Source organism: Convolutriloba macropyga, chromosome 8 (assembly GCF_964194025.1).
Source record: "Convolutriloba macropyga chromosome 8, txConMacr16.3, whole genome shotgun sequence".
NCBI classification, from domain to species: domain Eukaryota; kingdom Metazoa; phylum Xenacoelomorpha; order Acoela; family Convolutidae; genus Convolutriloba; species Convolutriloba macropyga.
Genome location: NC_134475.1, coordinates 49,730,528 through 49,746,137, shown reverse-complemented (window position 1 = coordinate 49,746,137; position 15,610 = coordinate 49,730,528). Strand labels below are relative to the sequence as shown.

The 15,610-nt window shown below is 36.1% G+C and overlaps 2 protein-coding genes across 4 annotated transcripts in view; one reads left to right on the top strand and one right to left on the bottom strand.

The window, feature by feature from the left end:
- The window catches only part of LOC142344796 (sphingosine-1-phosphate phosphatase 2-like), a 425,673-nt gene that overhangs the window by 224,236 nt on the left and 185,827 nt on the right, over nt 1-15,610 (bottom strand). Inside the window, exon 1 of one of the 3 annotated variants that reach the window (XM_075396744.1) lies at nt 4,222-4,231. The exons of the other annotated variants lie outside the window; for them this stretch is intronic. The gene's annotated coding sequence lies outside the window, so the exon portion shown is untranslated. Of the gene's footprint in view, nt 1-4,221; nt 4,232-15,610 lie in introns of those variants that run through there. 3 annotated transcript variants of the gene reach the window in all.
- The window catches only part of LOC142344795 (putative lysosomal cobalamin transporter), a 358,318-nt gene that overhangs the window by 298,554 nt on the left and 44,154 nt on the right, over nt 1-15,610 (top strand). Inside the window, exons 2-5 of the mRNA XM_075396741.1 lie at nt 3,332-3,403; nt 6,167-6,340; nt 6,724-6,787; nt 13,667-13,838. Of these exons, the coding sequence (XP_075252856.1) occupies nt 3,344-3,403; nt 6,167-6,340; nt 6,724-6,787; nt 13,667-13,838 (470 nt within the window). The 5' untranslated portion in view covers nt 3,332-3,343. The remainder of the gene's footprint in view (nt 1-3,331; nt 3,404-6,166; nt 6,341-6,723; nt 6,788-13,666; nt 13,839-15,610) is intronic.

Genomic DNA, 15,610 nt, shown 5'->3' with positions numbered 1-15,610 from the left:
TCGATTGCGTTTTCGTTTCCCGTTTCCCACCCCATTTTCTTCGATTACCTCGTTTGTTATTTGTTTTTAAAATTAGACCACTATTAGCGAAACTTTGCACATGCTCAGTCACATCACTAGCACCACCAGTTGATACTTCTCTTTCTTTCGCCCAGTCTAACACTGCCTTTTTATTTTTATTTGATATTACAATTCTTTTTACCGCACCTTTACGCACACCATAAGCAAACGATCCCAAAGTCCGATCAACAACAACTTGATTCGATTGATCACGCGCCTCCCAGCCCGTCACTAACGACAAACCTTTTGTAAAAGTTAAAACAGCATGCGCACACAACGAAGGCTGGCACAACACATTATCTTTCGTCGGAATGAAAAACCAAACATCCTTTCCCAAACCACTTGCAGAAGGATCCCTCTTAATTAAATCCATAAAATATTGCGGAGTACCCATAACATTATTAAAATCCCTTGATGTCTGATAACTTCCACAAATCAGAAACAATTTCTCACCACACGGCGTTTTCGAAACACTATCATTACCCCCAATCTCAACATGTGCCGCCGTCCACCACTCATTCCATTGTACCATGGCATCTCTCCTTACACCAGTAAAACCATCAGGCAAAACACCACTCATCAAACCATCCACACAAAACGTCCAACCTATTGAATTACACAAACCAGCATACGACCCAACTTCTTGATACAACCTGCTATCACCACTCTCCAACTTTAATTTACTAACATAATTATACACATCGCCCTGATCTCTACAGCCCCGGAACCCTTCTACTAAACTTTCTTGTAATCCCACAATTTCTTCATTATTTATTGCCAATGGTACCTTTGGCCAACCATTCTCTCTAACCAGTCCCCCTCTACCTTCTATAGTTAACTTATTCTTTAAGGAGTTCCAACTATTTATACCCCGCCCATCGACTGTTTCCACTTCTTTCCATCCGAAACTTATTAATTTTTTCCGATCGTAGTACTGATGTTTGAACTCGTTCATTTCGATTAGCAAATCTTGTCTGCCTCGTGTCGTTCTAAACACGATAATTCTGTTTAAAATTACAAAAAAATATTAATGCTAGCCTATGAAATCCTAATTTGTTATAAGTAATTAACGAACCTTTTAGTGTCCATAATTTGATAAAACAGAATATCCCGTCTCTTCGTTATTACAATCGTTTTTGCAAAGCTTCGATAAAAGATCCAACAGTCGATGAATAACGCCGCTATTAAAGTTTGACCTCTTCGCAGTAAACGTATTCTGAATAACTTTATCATTAGAGCAGTCAATCACACTGTTCTCAATTTACTTTCCTCCAAAACTTCCATTAGTGACTGTCAATTACTGCCATACCGAGGGAATTACTTCTGAAAACTCCATTAGTGACTGTCATTTACTGCCATGCCGAGGGATTTACTTCATTACTTTACTCCCCTCACAACGTGGAGCAAATGGAACTGCCACACTTGACAGATCACTACTACATTAATCTTCCTGGGAAAAATGCAAATAAACCCGAAGAGATTATCAAACAACTGCCTCACTGATACAAAATCTAATGAACGGCCTCCCACTCTAACCTTACTCAGAAGAAAAAGAAACTATTCATCACTTTATCTATTCAGTTCCACTTTTATTTTTAACAGCGAAGAAAACGGCAGCGAAGAAAACAAAACAAATGAACTATCAGCCTGACCCCCCACAACTCTTCTCCTTCGACGGGAGGCTCGCCCTGCTAATAAAAATGGGCATACCAGAGACGCCCATTTACCGCACTTACGTGCAAATTACATACGTTTGGCAGGGCGAGCCCACGAACCTGGACGTCCTGAGAAAAACAGCCCTCATACCAAGACGAAGCAGACTTATGCCTCACTTAAGGAGAGTTGTGGGCGGTCAGGAGGCCCTAAATCTTCAAATCGAGCCTCACCACTACGTAATCAGACATTTTTAATCTTTTTCTACAAAAACTGCACGATTTTATTTTTCTACTGCATGAGTACTACGCCTGCCACGACCAACACGAACATCATTGAAAGACTTGGCAAGAATCGAGGACACAAATCACCAATCCCTCCATCACCAACTGGACAAATATGGCTGCGATATGGCACGAAACTCACATCCACTTGGCCAACGCGAAATGTAGTATTCTTTTCACAACATACAGCAGTCGCGTTCCCCAGCTCAATTTCTTCGCATACATCAGATGAGAAAACAAGAGGCCAAATAAGAGCAAACACAAAGTAAACTTTCAGCATTTTGATCTGGAATACTCAATAAAAACTTAGAACAAACCACTATTGATGTTGCTTTTCATTTATACTCAATTCACCCAGTAAATTCCTTGACTTTGACAATACCACTAATCAAGACCCACTTGGCACAGCACACTAGACAACCCTGTTTATAATCATAAGATTAAAGGTTCGAAACCCATCGCCTCCGCTTTTTCTGAAGAGCCGTAATATGACGATGCTAAATTTTGATTGGTTGAAAAAGACTTTTGTAAATTCATACAGCACGCATTTATTATCTTGAAATTCAGACAGACGATTCTGCTCAGTACAGTTCAGTTGCTTACTAAATTACTTGAATTGAAAACTTGTAGCAGAAAAAGAGCGTTTTTACCGAACCCGCGCTCCGAATAGCACTTAGCAAAAACTTGCAATTAAAAGCCTTTATTAGAAAGGATATTGCAACGATAACTCGTCTTCATACAATATAGCACTTGGCACTAGCACCTACACAGCCGCTTCTAAAAAGATAGAAAAGGTAGAAGCAAATTAAGAAGAGAGTTATCATATCCGCGTTTATAGAAGCTTTGTCAGCGTTAATTTTTTTTAAACAGTTGGTGTCAAAATCGTTGAAAACCGTCAGATCCGAATTTCAGTCATTCAGTAAAGTCTTATACTTCACTAGAGACCTAATGAAACCTGTCATTGAGCCTATGTCATAAAACAAAGAAGCTACAAAAACGGTCAAAGTAACAAAAACACGTAATTAATGAACAAATAGCGTTTGTCTTAAAAAATATTAACTGCTTTCTTGCGGTTTGAAAAAATGCAACCATGTAATGTACAAACACATGAAGCACGTTTAAAAGCATTCGAGCAGAAAATGAAAAGACAACAAGTTAATTTGCCAGACGTGATAAATATTTTCTCTCAAAAACCGAATTGTTTCCACCAATTCTAAAGAAACAAAAACTTGATATTGCAACGTGCCCAATTTGAAATGAGTGTGGTAATCCGTAATGTGACAGCTAAAACTGAATATATCGGAATCGAAACTTATTAGGAATTTGCGTTTTTCAGATTGCATGTCATGATTATACCGAACAGTGTTCTAGCAGCCACCTGGATCCCTTTCTCAGTTGTGTTTGTGGTAAGTAGTTTTCATGGTTCTAATGTTTGCACACATTTATTGGCATTCGTTAAAAATTTTATCTGAGAAAAGACTATTGCTTGTTTTATTTAACCTAGTCCTGGCTGAGAAATTACCTTGGATTAATAGTTAGAAAGGATAACTTCTTCAAGGATCACTTAAAAGTATGCAATAGTCCTGAAACATAGAAACAAAGGAGCTCAGTTGTTCGACATTGGAGGATTTACTGCTATTATCGATTGTTGGTATTTGCGTGAGTCCTAAAATTGGATATTTTTATATACCGGTTAGAGTTTTATATGCCTGTCTCTATGCTCGGTGGATTGTTTTCAAATACTAAATTCTACTTCTTGATTCCGCACAAAGAATGCTGTTAAGAATTTAAGCAAATGATTTTCCAGAATTCGTACATTTCAAAATTCTTGCTATCAATTTAACTACTGTGAAAAGGCCTCATTGAAGGCGTTTTTCTTTTGCGAGAAATTTTGATGAAATTTTTGTGTTCAGGATGGAGGGCCTCTTTGATGAAGTGTTTATAAATGCAATTGGTGGGACGTGAATTAAACTATAAATTGGTTTATCTGAATTTGCCATCTGTTGAGTTTGCTGATATCCGTTTCATTTTTATTATTGTGTAGATATAATGAAAAACCTGCAGAATTTTTTAAGAGACTTGAAGCGGCCTTAAGTTACCTTCTGACCATGGACAGACTGAACTTTTCTTCACGCTTTTCAGGTGCTTGGAAATCAGATTCATATATATATTGTGTACATTTCCCCATGATAGTTAATAAGCTCTTGAAAGATTACAAAAAAAAATTTAATAAGCTCTTGAAAGATTACAATTTTGATTTTCTATTCAGCTGCAAGGAGACAGTACCGATGCATATTATTATTGCGTCGCTTTCTGAGTCGCTGGTATTAATTTTTGAAAGCACATGCTGGGAGCACATATGATAACAGGTTTTTGGTTGCTTCAAAACCAGATGGTCCAATAAACAATCTAGCGGATTCATTTTAAGATCATCAGGAGCAAAACTATTTTCGACGGGTATCATTAGAAACCATTCTAATTAAATGTCGCCATCTAGTTTTCTTATTGAAAGAGAAAAACTTGGAGTTGTAAGAACATTGAGGTCGGATTCTCTAAAAAAAAACTTGGCAACCGTGAAGTTCATTTACAAAAAGGCAAATGCAATAGAGATACGAATCGTAGTGTGCAGTAGCAGCAGTGGACAGGGAATAGCCAATAAGTCCAAAATGACGCTGTCAGTCGTATAAAAAAGCTAGTTAATATATCTCAGCATGTTAACAGTGCCTTCGTAGCATGTTGCGTGTTGTGTTCGGATATCCCTCAGAAGGGTTTATCTATGAGGTCAGTTAAAAGCCTCTGAAGAGTTGGACCAAAGTTCCGTAAGTTTTAAATGTCAATTATGTGATTTGTCAAATTCCGCGTATTTAGGAATTTGTTAGGAAATATCTTATGTTTATCGGTGGGAGACGTCTCTATATTGATGCCATATTTCTTCGAGTTTGTTTCTTAATGTTGCAAAGTATAGGTCCCCTGCGATGGTTGTTTTTGTACTGAAGATATTTGAGGCTGAATCAAGAGACATTTGTAGGAATATCTTTAGTACTAAAGAGAATGCTTCCCCGCGGCCTAGTCAATTAGGCAGTCCAGATATTTTGGAGATAAATAGATTCAAAACAGGTCCATTTTGTTTCAAGTGGTCACGAGTTCCAGTATAGTCCTCTGCGAAATTTGATAATTTTTGTTTCCGATATATTGGCTGTTAGTGCACTGTTAAGTAACAAACTTCCTTTGTTTCCAGAGTTTTCTGGAGTACATGAATTTTATTGAGTCCGAACTCTACGTCATCTGCGTAGGAAGCCGCGTTCGTTTCATGATATAATGCGTCGTGCAAGATCGGCTAGAAATTGTAAAAAGGAGGGGCGACAGTTCATCTCCTTCAACAACACAAGTTTTGTTATAATGGACTGCTGGTACTCCCATTTTTAATTGAATAATATTTGTGGTGGTAATAAGTTTTAGTACGAGGAAGCTGTTTTTGGAGCACATTGCGTGCCTTTTCTACACAATCAAAGTTTTAAAAAAAATCTCGAGCCGTGTCATCGCCGCCTTCTCTTTGGCCTGGTCGAGTTCAAGGGTTGGGTCATGGGGGAGAATTTGCCGCATGCTCTCCTATTGTTCCTATTCAATCAAAGGCTTCTCAAAGTCTACAAAGCTATGTAGTAGCATTGATAGTCTTTTAGTGTTTATTCAATATCGGCTCGGGGGTTTTAAATTGCTGTCCTCCTTGAATATTACGCGCAAAAACAAATGTTGTTCTGCTGTATATAAGATATACGCGAGGGCTTCGGTCATCGCTTTGAATATGGCAATCCATATAATTATTTGGGTCTTGTTTTGCTCCTTCTCTTTCGTACCGTGTGTAAAATCGCGTTTTTTCCATTCTCTAGGAAGACAGATGTTTGAATCATTACGAATAGATTAAAGAAAATTCGTAGAAATTCCTTTCAGTATTTCGGCGGATATTCCGCCTTTGTCTTATGCTTTGCCCTATTTCAACTCGTTAAACTCATTAGCGCTTCCGTCTTTGTACATATGTTAGATGCGTATTATAATTGTGTATGATCCCCTCAATCATTCAAGTAAAATAGAACGGAAGCCTAACTTATATTAATGCTAATTTACCCCTATAGAGAGTTTATAATGATGTTAAGGAATTTTTGCTTGCTCAGGTTGAATTTCTGGCGTGTGTTGTGTTTGTGCAATACTTTGCCAGTCGAAAGAGGAGAGAATGTGGATCTTTCATTGTATGTGTTCTGGGACTGCTAGTGGCACTCTTGAGCTCCTCTCTCCTCCCTGTTGACATATTCCTCGTATCTTATGCAAAAGAAGATGGACAATTCAAGGTACGTGTCTCCTGTTCCATAAAATTGAAAACCAAGACAAAATCGAGGTCAACCAGACATGTCAAAGCGTTGAATTCTTGCAAATTTAATTTGAAAATGTGCTGGCGTCTGAACTTTATGGGCAGAAAAAATTGCATATTTAAATAAAATTATACTTAATTTCAGTTTTGTAATCTTATCTGCGGTCCAATCGACGAGTCCGGTTCAATCGAAGCCATTTTCGAATTCGTTTTCATGCATTTACGTGTCCCTTAAATTAAGTAGCTGACTAATAAGACCATTTGTGTTTGTTGGTGCTCAATCTAAATGATAAAGTAACATGCATTGATATGTCAGTTCTTGAGATTTTTGACCAATACCTAAGTGATTATTGATGTATTTAGGACTGGGCTGCAACAAATGAGAGCAGGAACGAGATGACTGAATTAATGCAAGATGCATACTACGGTGAGATACTTAATAATAACTTGATGCTGAACACTGTCCAGCTGAAAATAATGATTCGTAGTAACGTTAGAATTAAATATAATACAAATTTCAATTAATCTGTGGGCTGTAAATCAGCAATGGCCGAGAGTCTGTGAGCCTTGTTGATTTGTCGCTAGCAAAATCTGTAGCAACAGTATCATATCAAACTTGTCACGCAAAAATTAGGGATAAATTGCTCACTTGGAAATTATTTCACAATTGTCCTAATGTAGCTTAAGAAGCCAATACTGCTTTTTAATAGCCTCACAGCAATAGCTGGGGCTATTATTGGCCTTCTCCTGGTTTTTTTTTATTTCGTCGTCATGATTTTTGTTACGACCATATGACGTCACAGCCACTTTTTTACAATTCAAAGAATTTGAATTGTATTGGGGCGCTGTCTTTTTTTTTAAGATCTGTTCACACATTTTCATGATTTTTGGAGTCAAATTGGATTAGTGATTTTGGTCACGCCGAAACAGGAAGTGGAGCGAAAAAGAGAGTGGTTTTGCGGCGTGAAATTTTTTGCTCTAAATTGAAAGTAGAGTGCGAAAACGGTGTTTGAACAAAAATTAGTTTTCTCGCTAGTGGTTTTTTGTTCACATGCGGCAATTTCACTTTGATTTTTACAGTTTTTTCGATTTTTTGGATCGGATTTTTTTCTATATGGTTTTCCCAATCCATTCACAGTCCGTTCTTGGTTCAGTTTTCTGTTTAGTCAATGAAAATTCTTTGAATTGTACGCCAGGACTTGTCCTGCTATGTTTTTTTTAATCAATTTTATTGGAGTGATTTTTGAAGCGGGAAATGAAACGCGTGAAAAAATTTGGAGTGATTTTGGTAGTGAACAAAATTGAAGAGCGGAGCGAAAAGAGAGTGGTTATTGTTCATACCGCTGTTTTTGAGAGAGCGAAAAATTGATGTGTGAAAAAATTTTCTCTAAGCGAGCGAAATTTTTTTGTTCACGTGCGGCATTTTAAAGCAGTTTTTTCATTTATTTTGGATAAGAGGTTGGGTTATGATTTTGTTTTAATTTTAGGCTGGTTTCGGTAGTGGTTTGAAGGTTTCTGGAAATTAATATAATTTTTATGATAATTCGGAGGTTTTTAATGTATTTTGCTGATTTTCGGGCTAATTTTTGCGTTTTTTTTTACGATTATTTTGTTTTAGTGGCTCAAATGGGTACTGAAGAAACCCCTTCTACGTGAGCAGTTTTATGATAACAATTGGTTACAGTTTTGTGGGTAAGAATCATTTTTTTGTTGAGAAATATGACAAAAAAAATGGCGAAAATTGGAACTATTTTTCTTAATTTTTTGCAATTTTTCATTTCTGTTTTTAGCTAAGTTTCTGTGCCTATTATGACTTGACTTTTGTTTTGCGAGCATCTGGATACCCTATTGGTTGAAGGGAATTTTTCTTTAGATTTATATGTTTTTGAAATATTAAAAAATTTTGTAACTTCAGTGAAAGTTGTTTTTAAGAGCTTTTTTTTTTCAGTGAAAGTTGTTTTTAAGAGCTTTTTTTTCATAATTTTAGCCTAAAGTATTTTTTCAAAAATCACGTAAGTGGTTTTTGTAAGTACTAGTTGTTTTGATGAAGTTATTTTGGCGGAGATAGTTTTTTCGGGATCTCAATTTATAACAAAATTTGATCAGATTTTTTATATTTTAACAGATTTGATTTTATTGTTTTTACTTTTTTGTTTCATGACTTTGTTTCAAGATAATCATAAATTAGTGAAGGCACGTTTTGTTTGATGAGCAGTTGGATAGTGTTTAAATGGATTTTCACTTCGAGTCGTTTCCGGAATTCTTCCGGCTATGTTTTTTTTAAGATCTGTTCACACATTTTCATGAATTTTGCAGTCAAATTGGAGTAGTGATTTTGGTCACGCCGAAACAGGAAATGGAGCGAAAAAGCGAGTGGTTTTGCGGCGTGAATTTTTTTCGCTCTAATTTTAAAGTAGAGTGAGAAAATGGTGTTTGAACAAAAATTCGGTTTCTCGGTAGTGGTTTTTTGTTCACATGCGGCAATTTCACTCTGAGTTTTACTGTGTTTTCGATTTTTTGGATCAAATTTTCTAAATGGTTTCCCCAATCCATCCGCAGCTCATTCTAGGCCTAGTTTTTTGTTGGAATTGAATTTTCATTTCTCGCTGGTGGTTTTTTTGTGCACTTGCGGCATTTTGACATTGATTTTCTGTTTTTTTTTTCTTATTTGTTGATCTGATTTTTTTAAAATGGTTTTCTCAATTCACTCATAGTCCGTTCTTGGTCTAGTTTTTCTGTTTAGTCAATGAAAATTCTTTGAATTGTACGTCAGCACTTTGCTATGTTTTTTCATTCGTTCATGCAATTTCAACTGAATTGCATGTGTGACGTCATTTTTCGCTCTTAGTGGAGCGAGTTCTTTTGTTCATGCGCGTGATTAAATTTTTGGTCACATTTGACTTACCTCACTCTCAAAAATGTCCTCCTCACTTTGAAATTGACTCTTTTATTTACTTTAATTCAAAGAGATAAGGTCAAATAGATGTGTATCACTCTAAATGAAGGTTATTTGAAATCAGCTAATAGAGGCATCAATAACTTATACAGATTTTTAATCAAAATATAACAGATCAGCCTTCAATGAAAAGACGATTTTTATTGGTCTGTCTTTTTTACTGTTTTTTTTAGACTGCCGATCTACGAATCTATTGCGGATATTTTCTGGCAATCTGCCAGCTATGTTCATTTTTTTTCCTGCTTGGCCTTATCGGTTACACGACAAAGCAGTGTCCCAAAATGGTCAATTCGCCGAAATACTCAGAAGTTTTTTATGGTTCTAGGTTGAAGAAATACTTAAGAATAATTATGCATATGAAACTTCTTTCTGTTGTTTAATAGCCGCGAAGCGATAGCTGAGGCTATTATTGGTCTTCTCTTGGTTTTTTTTTTATTTCGTCAAGATTTTTGTTACGACCATATGACATCACAGTCACTTCAAATCTGCTTTTTGTGCATGCAATTTCAACTGAATTGCATGCGTGACGTCATTTTTAACTCTTAGTGGAGCTGGTTTTTTTGTTCTTTCGCGTGAGCGAATTTTTGGTCACACGTGACTTACGTTACTCTTAAAAATCACTTCATTACTCTGAAATTGATTGCTTTAATTCAAAGAGATAAATTCAAATGATTGCTTGTCACTCAAATTGAAAGTTATTTAAGATCAGCTAATAGAAACAGCAATAAGTTATACAGATTCTTAATCATAATTTAACATCTCAGCCCTGAATGACAAGAATGAGTTTCTTTTTGGTCTGTCTTTTTTACTTTCTTTTGGAGACTACAGATCTATAAAGGTATTGCGGCTGTTTTCTGACAATTTGCCAGCTAAGTTTTATTCATCTTGTTTATAGCCGCAAAGCGATAGCTGGGGCTCTTATCGGCCTTGTCTTGTTTTTACAACTCAGAAAATTTGAATTTTATTGTTGCGCCGTCTTTTTACGGCTCGAAGAATATTGGTGGAGCGCCTTTTTCGATCGTTTTTTGGAGTGAATGAAAAAGGATATGTGGAAATTAAGTGTTTATGTCATACGGCTGAACGAATTGAAGAGCAGAAGAGAGCGGTTTTCAAAGTAGATGTGAAAAAATTTTCACTATGAGCAAATTTTTGACCGTGTGGCTCTTTCGACGCATTTTTAATTTCTCTCGAATGAGATGCAATTATTGTAAACCTGTGTCTTTTTACAAATTTTTCGCCTAACCGTTTTTGCGATTTTCTTCTAGAATAATCTGTTGCTTCTCAAGTGACTTTTTCGCGCACTTTCTGATTTTTGTGCGATTAAAGTTCCGAAATGTTAGTTCCAACGAAACCGATTGTCAGAAAGACAATGAGAAGGACATAATAGTCGAGCGGTTAATACCTCAGTCGAGGTTACGGAATCGGACTGAGGTCAGGGTTCGAACGGACCCTACTTTCGGCTGATATTTTTGCACCCATTAACAAAAATTTATCTAGGCTACAGCCCCTGAATTAAATTGACCCGCCTGTCCTTTCAACAGCAGTTTTTCGGACATTAGTTGGCTTATGTTTTTAATAAATCTCAAAGTTTGTACCAATAATATTAGTCCTAGGGTCTTTTTTATGCAGTTTTTGCTTGACCACTCACCCCCCCCCCCCGTCCACTCTCCTCTACCTGGCGGTTTGGCCCCCTCTCATCTCTAGCCCTCCCCATCCTACCCCCCCCCCATTGCTTCACCCGCCTTGTACTCCCCGACATTTTGTGCGGTCAAAATTGTTGATTTAATAGCAGCCCTCATCTTCCTAGCTGGCTACTATTATAGCGCTCCTATTTTTTTTTACTTTATCGAACAAAAAATTCGCTTTACCTTAGTTAACAACCTATTCAACATTTTGCCTGAAGTCTTTTCAATTTTAGGCTAGTTCTCTAGGCTAGTTTTATTCTCTTTCTCTAGGCTAGTTTTATTCTCTTTCTCTAGGCTAGTTTCATTCTACGCATAATGTATATAAACAGCACTTGCTCGTCAAAGTAATCTAGAGTGAACAGAATTAGTATCGGAAAACGAAAGAATTAGAAACGGTATAAACCCATAAAGCCCAATTTTAGATGCCCGCTAATTGAACTTTTTTTCTTATAAGTCTGAATTAACTTTTCTGAGGCGTTTGCGCCGGGATGTTTGCCCCTGCATCCTCTCATTAAGAAACAGGAATATGACTAGCTGCAATTTCCGATCCAAATATAACATTTTGTATAACATCGTTTTTCTGTTCCTTCAATCACGATCGGCGATATGGGCGTCAATTGCGGCTATTTTTTGGCAATCTGCGGTTGTCTTAAATAGTAGTGGTGTATATTGAATTCTTTTTTACCATGTGAATGATCTTTTACCTTTTTGATCTTATTTTAACCTATTTCTACCATTTTAAGGATTTTAAGGTTTTTTTCAAAAGTTTTAGTATTCCTCTCATATGTTGTGTTTTGTAGAGTTTTTTTTTACAGAGAATACTTTTTTTCGATTCTCCAGTCATTTCTTTTCTCTTTCCTTACGTTTTTATTTCCCTATTTTGGTTAAATGATCTGTCAAAATGCAAACTACTTGTTTTACAAAGTCTTAATAGTTTCTGGAACTAATTTTATCCGGAGTAGCAAAAAAGTACTTATCAGACGTCAAATCAGTGTTATTTTTCTCGTTGTTTTTGTTTTAAAATATAGGGTATAATTTGTAGAGTGTTTATTAGATTTTTGAGGATGGTTAATTTTGTACTCCGAGTCGTTTTCGGATCTCTTTCAGCTTTGTTTTTAAGATCTGTTCACTTTTTTTTTACATTTTCGTGTCAATGAGACGTCAGTTATATTAGTGATTTTAATCATGCTGGAGTAGGAGGAGCGAAAAGTGATTAATTTTAAGGCGTTACTTTTTCGAACTGCTTTTAAAGTGAAGTGAAAAAGTGGTCTTTAAATTCTAAAGCTGGTCTTAAAAATTTAATTTTTGGTTTTGAGTGATTTTCTTCACGTGTGGTAATTTTTAATAGTTGCAGTTGTTTGGGACCCTCAAAAAGCAATTTAAATTTGTGAAGACTTGGACGCTATTTGTCTTCATTATATATAAGTGATTTTTTAGATTTTAGCTTTTTTGTAGTTCTTTTGTTTTATTTAGTCGCATTAATGATAGGCTTAAATGGCTCCCTTCTTTTTTTAATTTGTTTTTTGTTTCTCCGTAATTAGGCATAATTGAATCAAGGGTTTAAGTTCAATTTTAATGATTTTCTTGACTTTGGCAGACCTTGTTTTGAGCTTATTGTTGCCGCCCTTCATTTTTTGCTATTTTGATTACGTGGTCCCACGGTTGTTTTAACTGAAATTCATATATGCTTTCGATTAATGCATAGTTTGATAGAGATGAAAGTTTCAGTTGCGTGTTTCAATGACTGATGCCACTTCAATCAGATTGTATAAACAGGTTTTAGCTGAAAGGTGTTTTCTTTTTGTCTCTGTGGTTTTCTACAGAAAGGTGTAAATGTCTTTCGCAGTTGTGCAAAGGTCCTATGTGTAGAGGTTGTTCGGCATATTAACTTGCATAACCCTTTTTTCCAAAAGGAGAAATGAAATAAATTTGTTAGATTTTTGTAGCGTTTGTTTTCTTTGGTGTGGTGTTTATATGTTTTTATCGAAGGCTGTTCTATTAAGAAGTCTGATACTGTTGTCTTCATTTTGTTCAGTTCTTTGAATGGTCATTGAGGACTGGTCCTGTTATGTTTCTTTATTTCATTTTTAAGATTTTATCCAATAATATTCAATTTCTTTTCTCTTTCAATGAGCGGGGAGTAGGAAAAAAATAAAAAAAAAATGCGAGAAAATGACAAACTAAGATGGAGTCAAAAAGATGAGAGATTTTTAATAAATAAATTTTTAATTTTTGTACAGGTATCTTGCATGATTTTTTTAAGTGAACTATTGGTATGCACAGAACAATGAGTATGGTTTAGAGTGAAAACTTTTATAGGATGTCCGCGACAACTATGTATCATTTTGCTAAGCAAAAGATAAGAAGGTCATTGAAAAAAATAGTGTAAAGAAGAATTGAAAGTAGTGGAATGGTTGTTATTTTTAAGATTATAGACTCTTAGTTCAAAATTAGTTGTCAGTATAATTGGCTGATCTAAGCGAAGGAGTATGCTTTTTTATCTGATACTCTTTGATAATTTAACAGCTGGGGACTGTCCGTTCTTTTCTGATACTATTTCAGTCGTGATCTTTATTACTGATAGCTTTAAACATGAATAACATTATTCATCCTGCCATGGAGATAAAATTTTCATGGTGCATCAATTGTTGATGTTCATGTATAGGTCTCTATGCTCTGGACATGTTGTTTGTGTTCTGCGTGCTGCCTTTCGTGTTCTTTTACAACCAGAGCCGAGACGAGGAAGACCAGGACTCCCAGATGTCCTCGAGGTGTGTCAGTGCACTCAAGTGGACGGTTGGATTCCTACTCATTGCTGGACTCCTGCTTGCACTCGGGTATACGATCACATATCAATTTGCTGAACTCACAAGATTTTCAAATTGCCTCAAAAAATTGTAAAATGGCTCGAACATTATTAATAGCCGCACAGCGATAGCTGGGGCTATTATTGGCCTTTCTTGATTTTTTACAAATCAAAGAATATGAATTGTATTGGAGCGCTGTCTTCTTTTGAAGAGCTGTTCACACATTTTCATGATTTTGGAAATCAAATTGGAGTAGTGATTTTGGTCACGCCGAATCAGGAATTGGAGCGAAAAAGCGAGGGGTTTTGCGGCGTGATAAATTTTTTTTCGCTCTAATTATAAAGTAGAGTGAGAAAACGGTGTTTGAGCAAAAATTCGCTTTCTCGCTAGTGGTTTTTTGTTCACATGCGACAATTTCATTTCGATTTTAACTGTTTTTCGAATTTTTCGATCGGATTTTTTTCTAAATGATTTTTCCAATCCATTCGTTGTTCATTCTAGCCTATTTTTTGTTGGAATCAGATTGACATTTCTCACTAGTGGTTTTTTGTTCTCGCTAGAGGCATTTTGACAATGTTTTTCTGTTTTTATTGTTTTTTTGATCTGATGTTTTCAGAAATCGTTTTCCCGATTCACTCAGTCCGTTCTAGGTCTAGTTTTTTGTTTAGTCAATGAAAATTCTTTGAATTGTACGTCAGGACTTATGAACGTCCTGCTATGTTTTTTTATTTCGTCGTCGCGATTTTTGTTACGGCCATATGACGTCACAACCACTTCAAATCTGCTTTTTGTTCATTCGTTCATGCAATTTCATTTGAAGTGCGTGCGTGACGTCATTTTTCGCTCTAAGTGGAGCGAGTTTTTTGTTTATTCGCTTGATTAAATTTTTGGTCGCACTTGACTTACCACACTCTCAAAAATGACTTCCTCACTTTGAAATGGACTTTTATTTACTTCAATTCAAAGAGATAAGGTCAAGTGAATGTGTGTCGCTCTAAATGAAGGTTATTTGAGAGCAGCTAATAGAGGCAGCAAAAACAAATATAACTTATCAGCCTTTAATGAAAAGAAGAATTTTTTGGGTGTCTTTTTTACTGTTTTTTAGACTGCGGATCTACGAAGCTATTGCGGCTATTTTCTGGCATTCTTCTGGCTATGTTTTTAGTAGCAAAATCTATGGTCAAAATATCTGCGTTAGCAATTGATTACACGAAGTGATCCCAGGTGCTTGCTTTTTCCACTTAGTATGAAAATGAAAAGTATATCCACCGTTATTTCTGAGGCTGTTATCACGCTGCTTCGAATACTTTCTAAAAATTTTTAAGTCGCTTCAACGTGGCACAATTTTAATGTGTATTATTCAGTAAAGGTACAAAAGTTGAAATCTTATCAATTACTCTACTCGCAAACGAAGTTTTTAGCAATTATATTAGTCTTGTGGTCGTTTTTAATTGCTCTTGAACGAAGTTCATGGCAATTATTGTAAAACATATCGGTCTTTTTTATGCAAATTTGCCGCTTGACCATTTCGCGCTGTTCTTATAGAACTTCTTTGACTTCTCAAGTGACTTTTTCACGCTTTCGCTCTTCATTTTTGAGTGATCTCTATTGCTCTCACTCCGAAGTGAAGCTTGTTGCTATAAAATCGGTTGCAGCACAGAAAAAATTAGGGTCTGGTAGCCGAGTGGTTTGTGCACGTGGTTAAGGATCCGGAGGTCAATAGTTCGAATCCCGGTGGGGTCAAATTTTTTCTACCCGCCTCGCTCGAGGGCAATTCTTCCGTCATTTGTCGGTTTATGTTA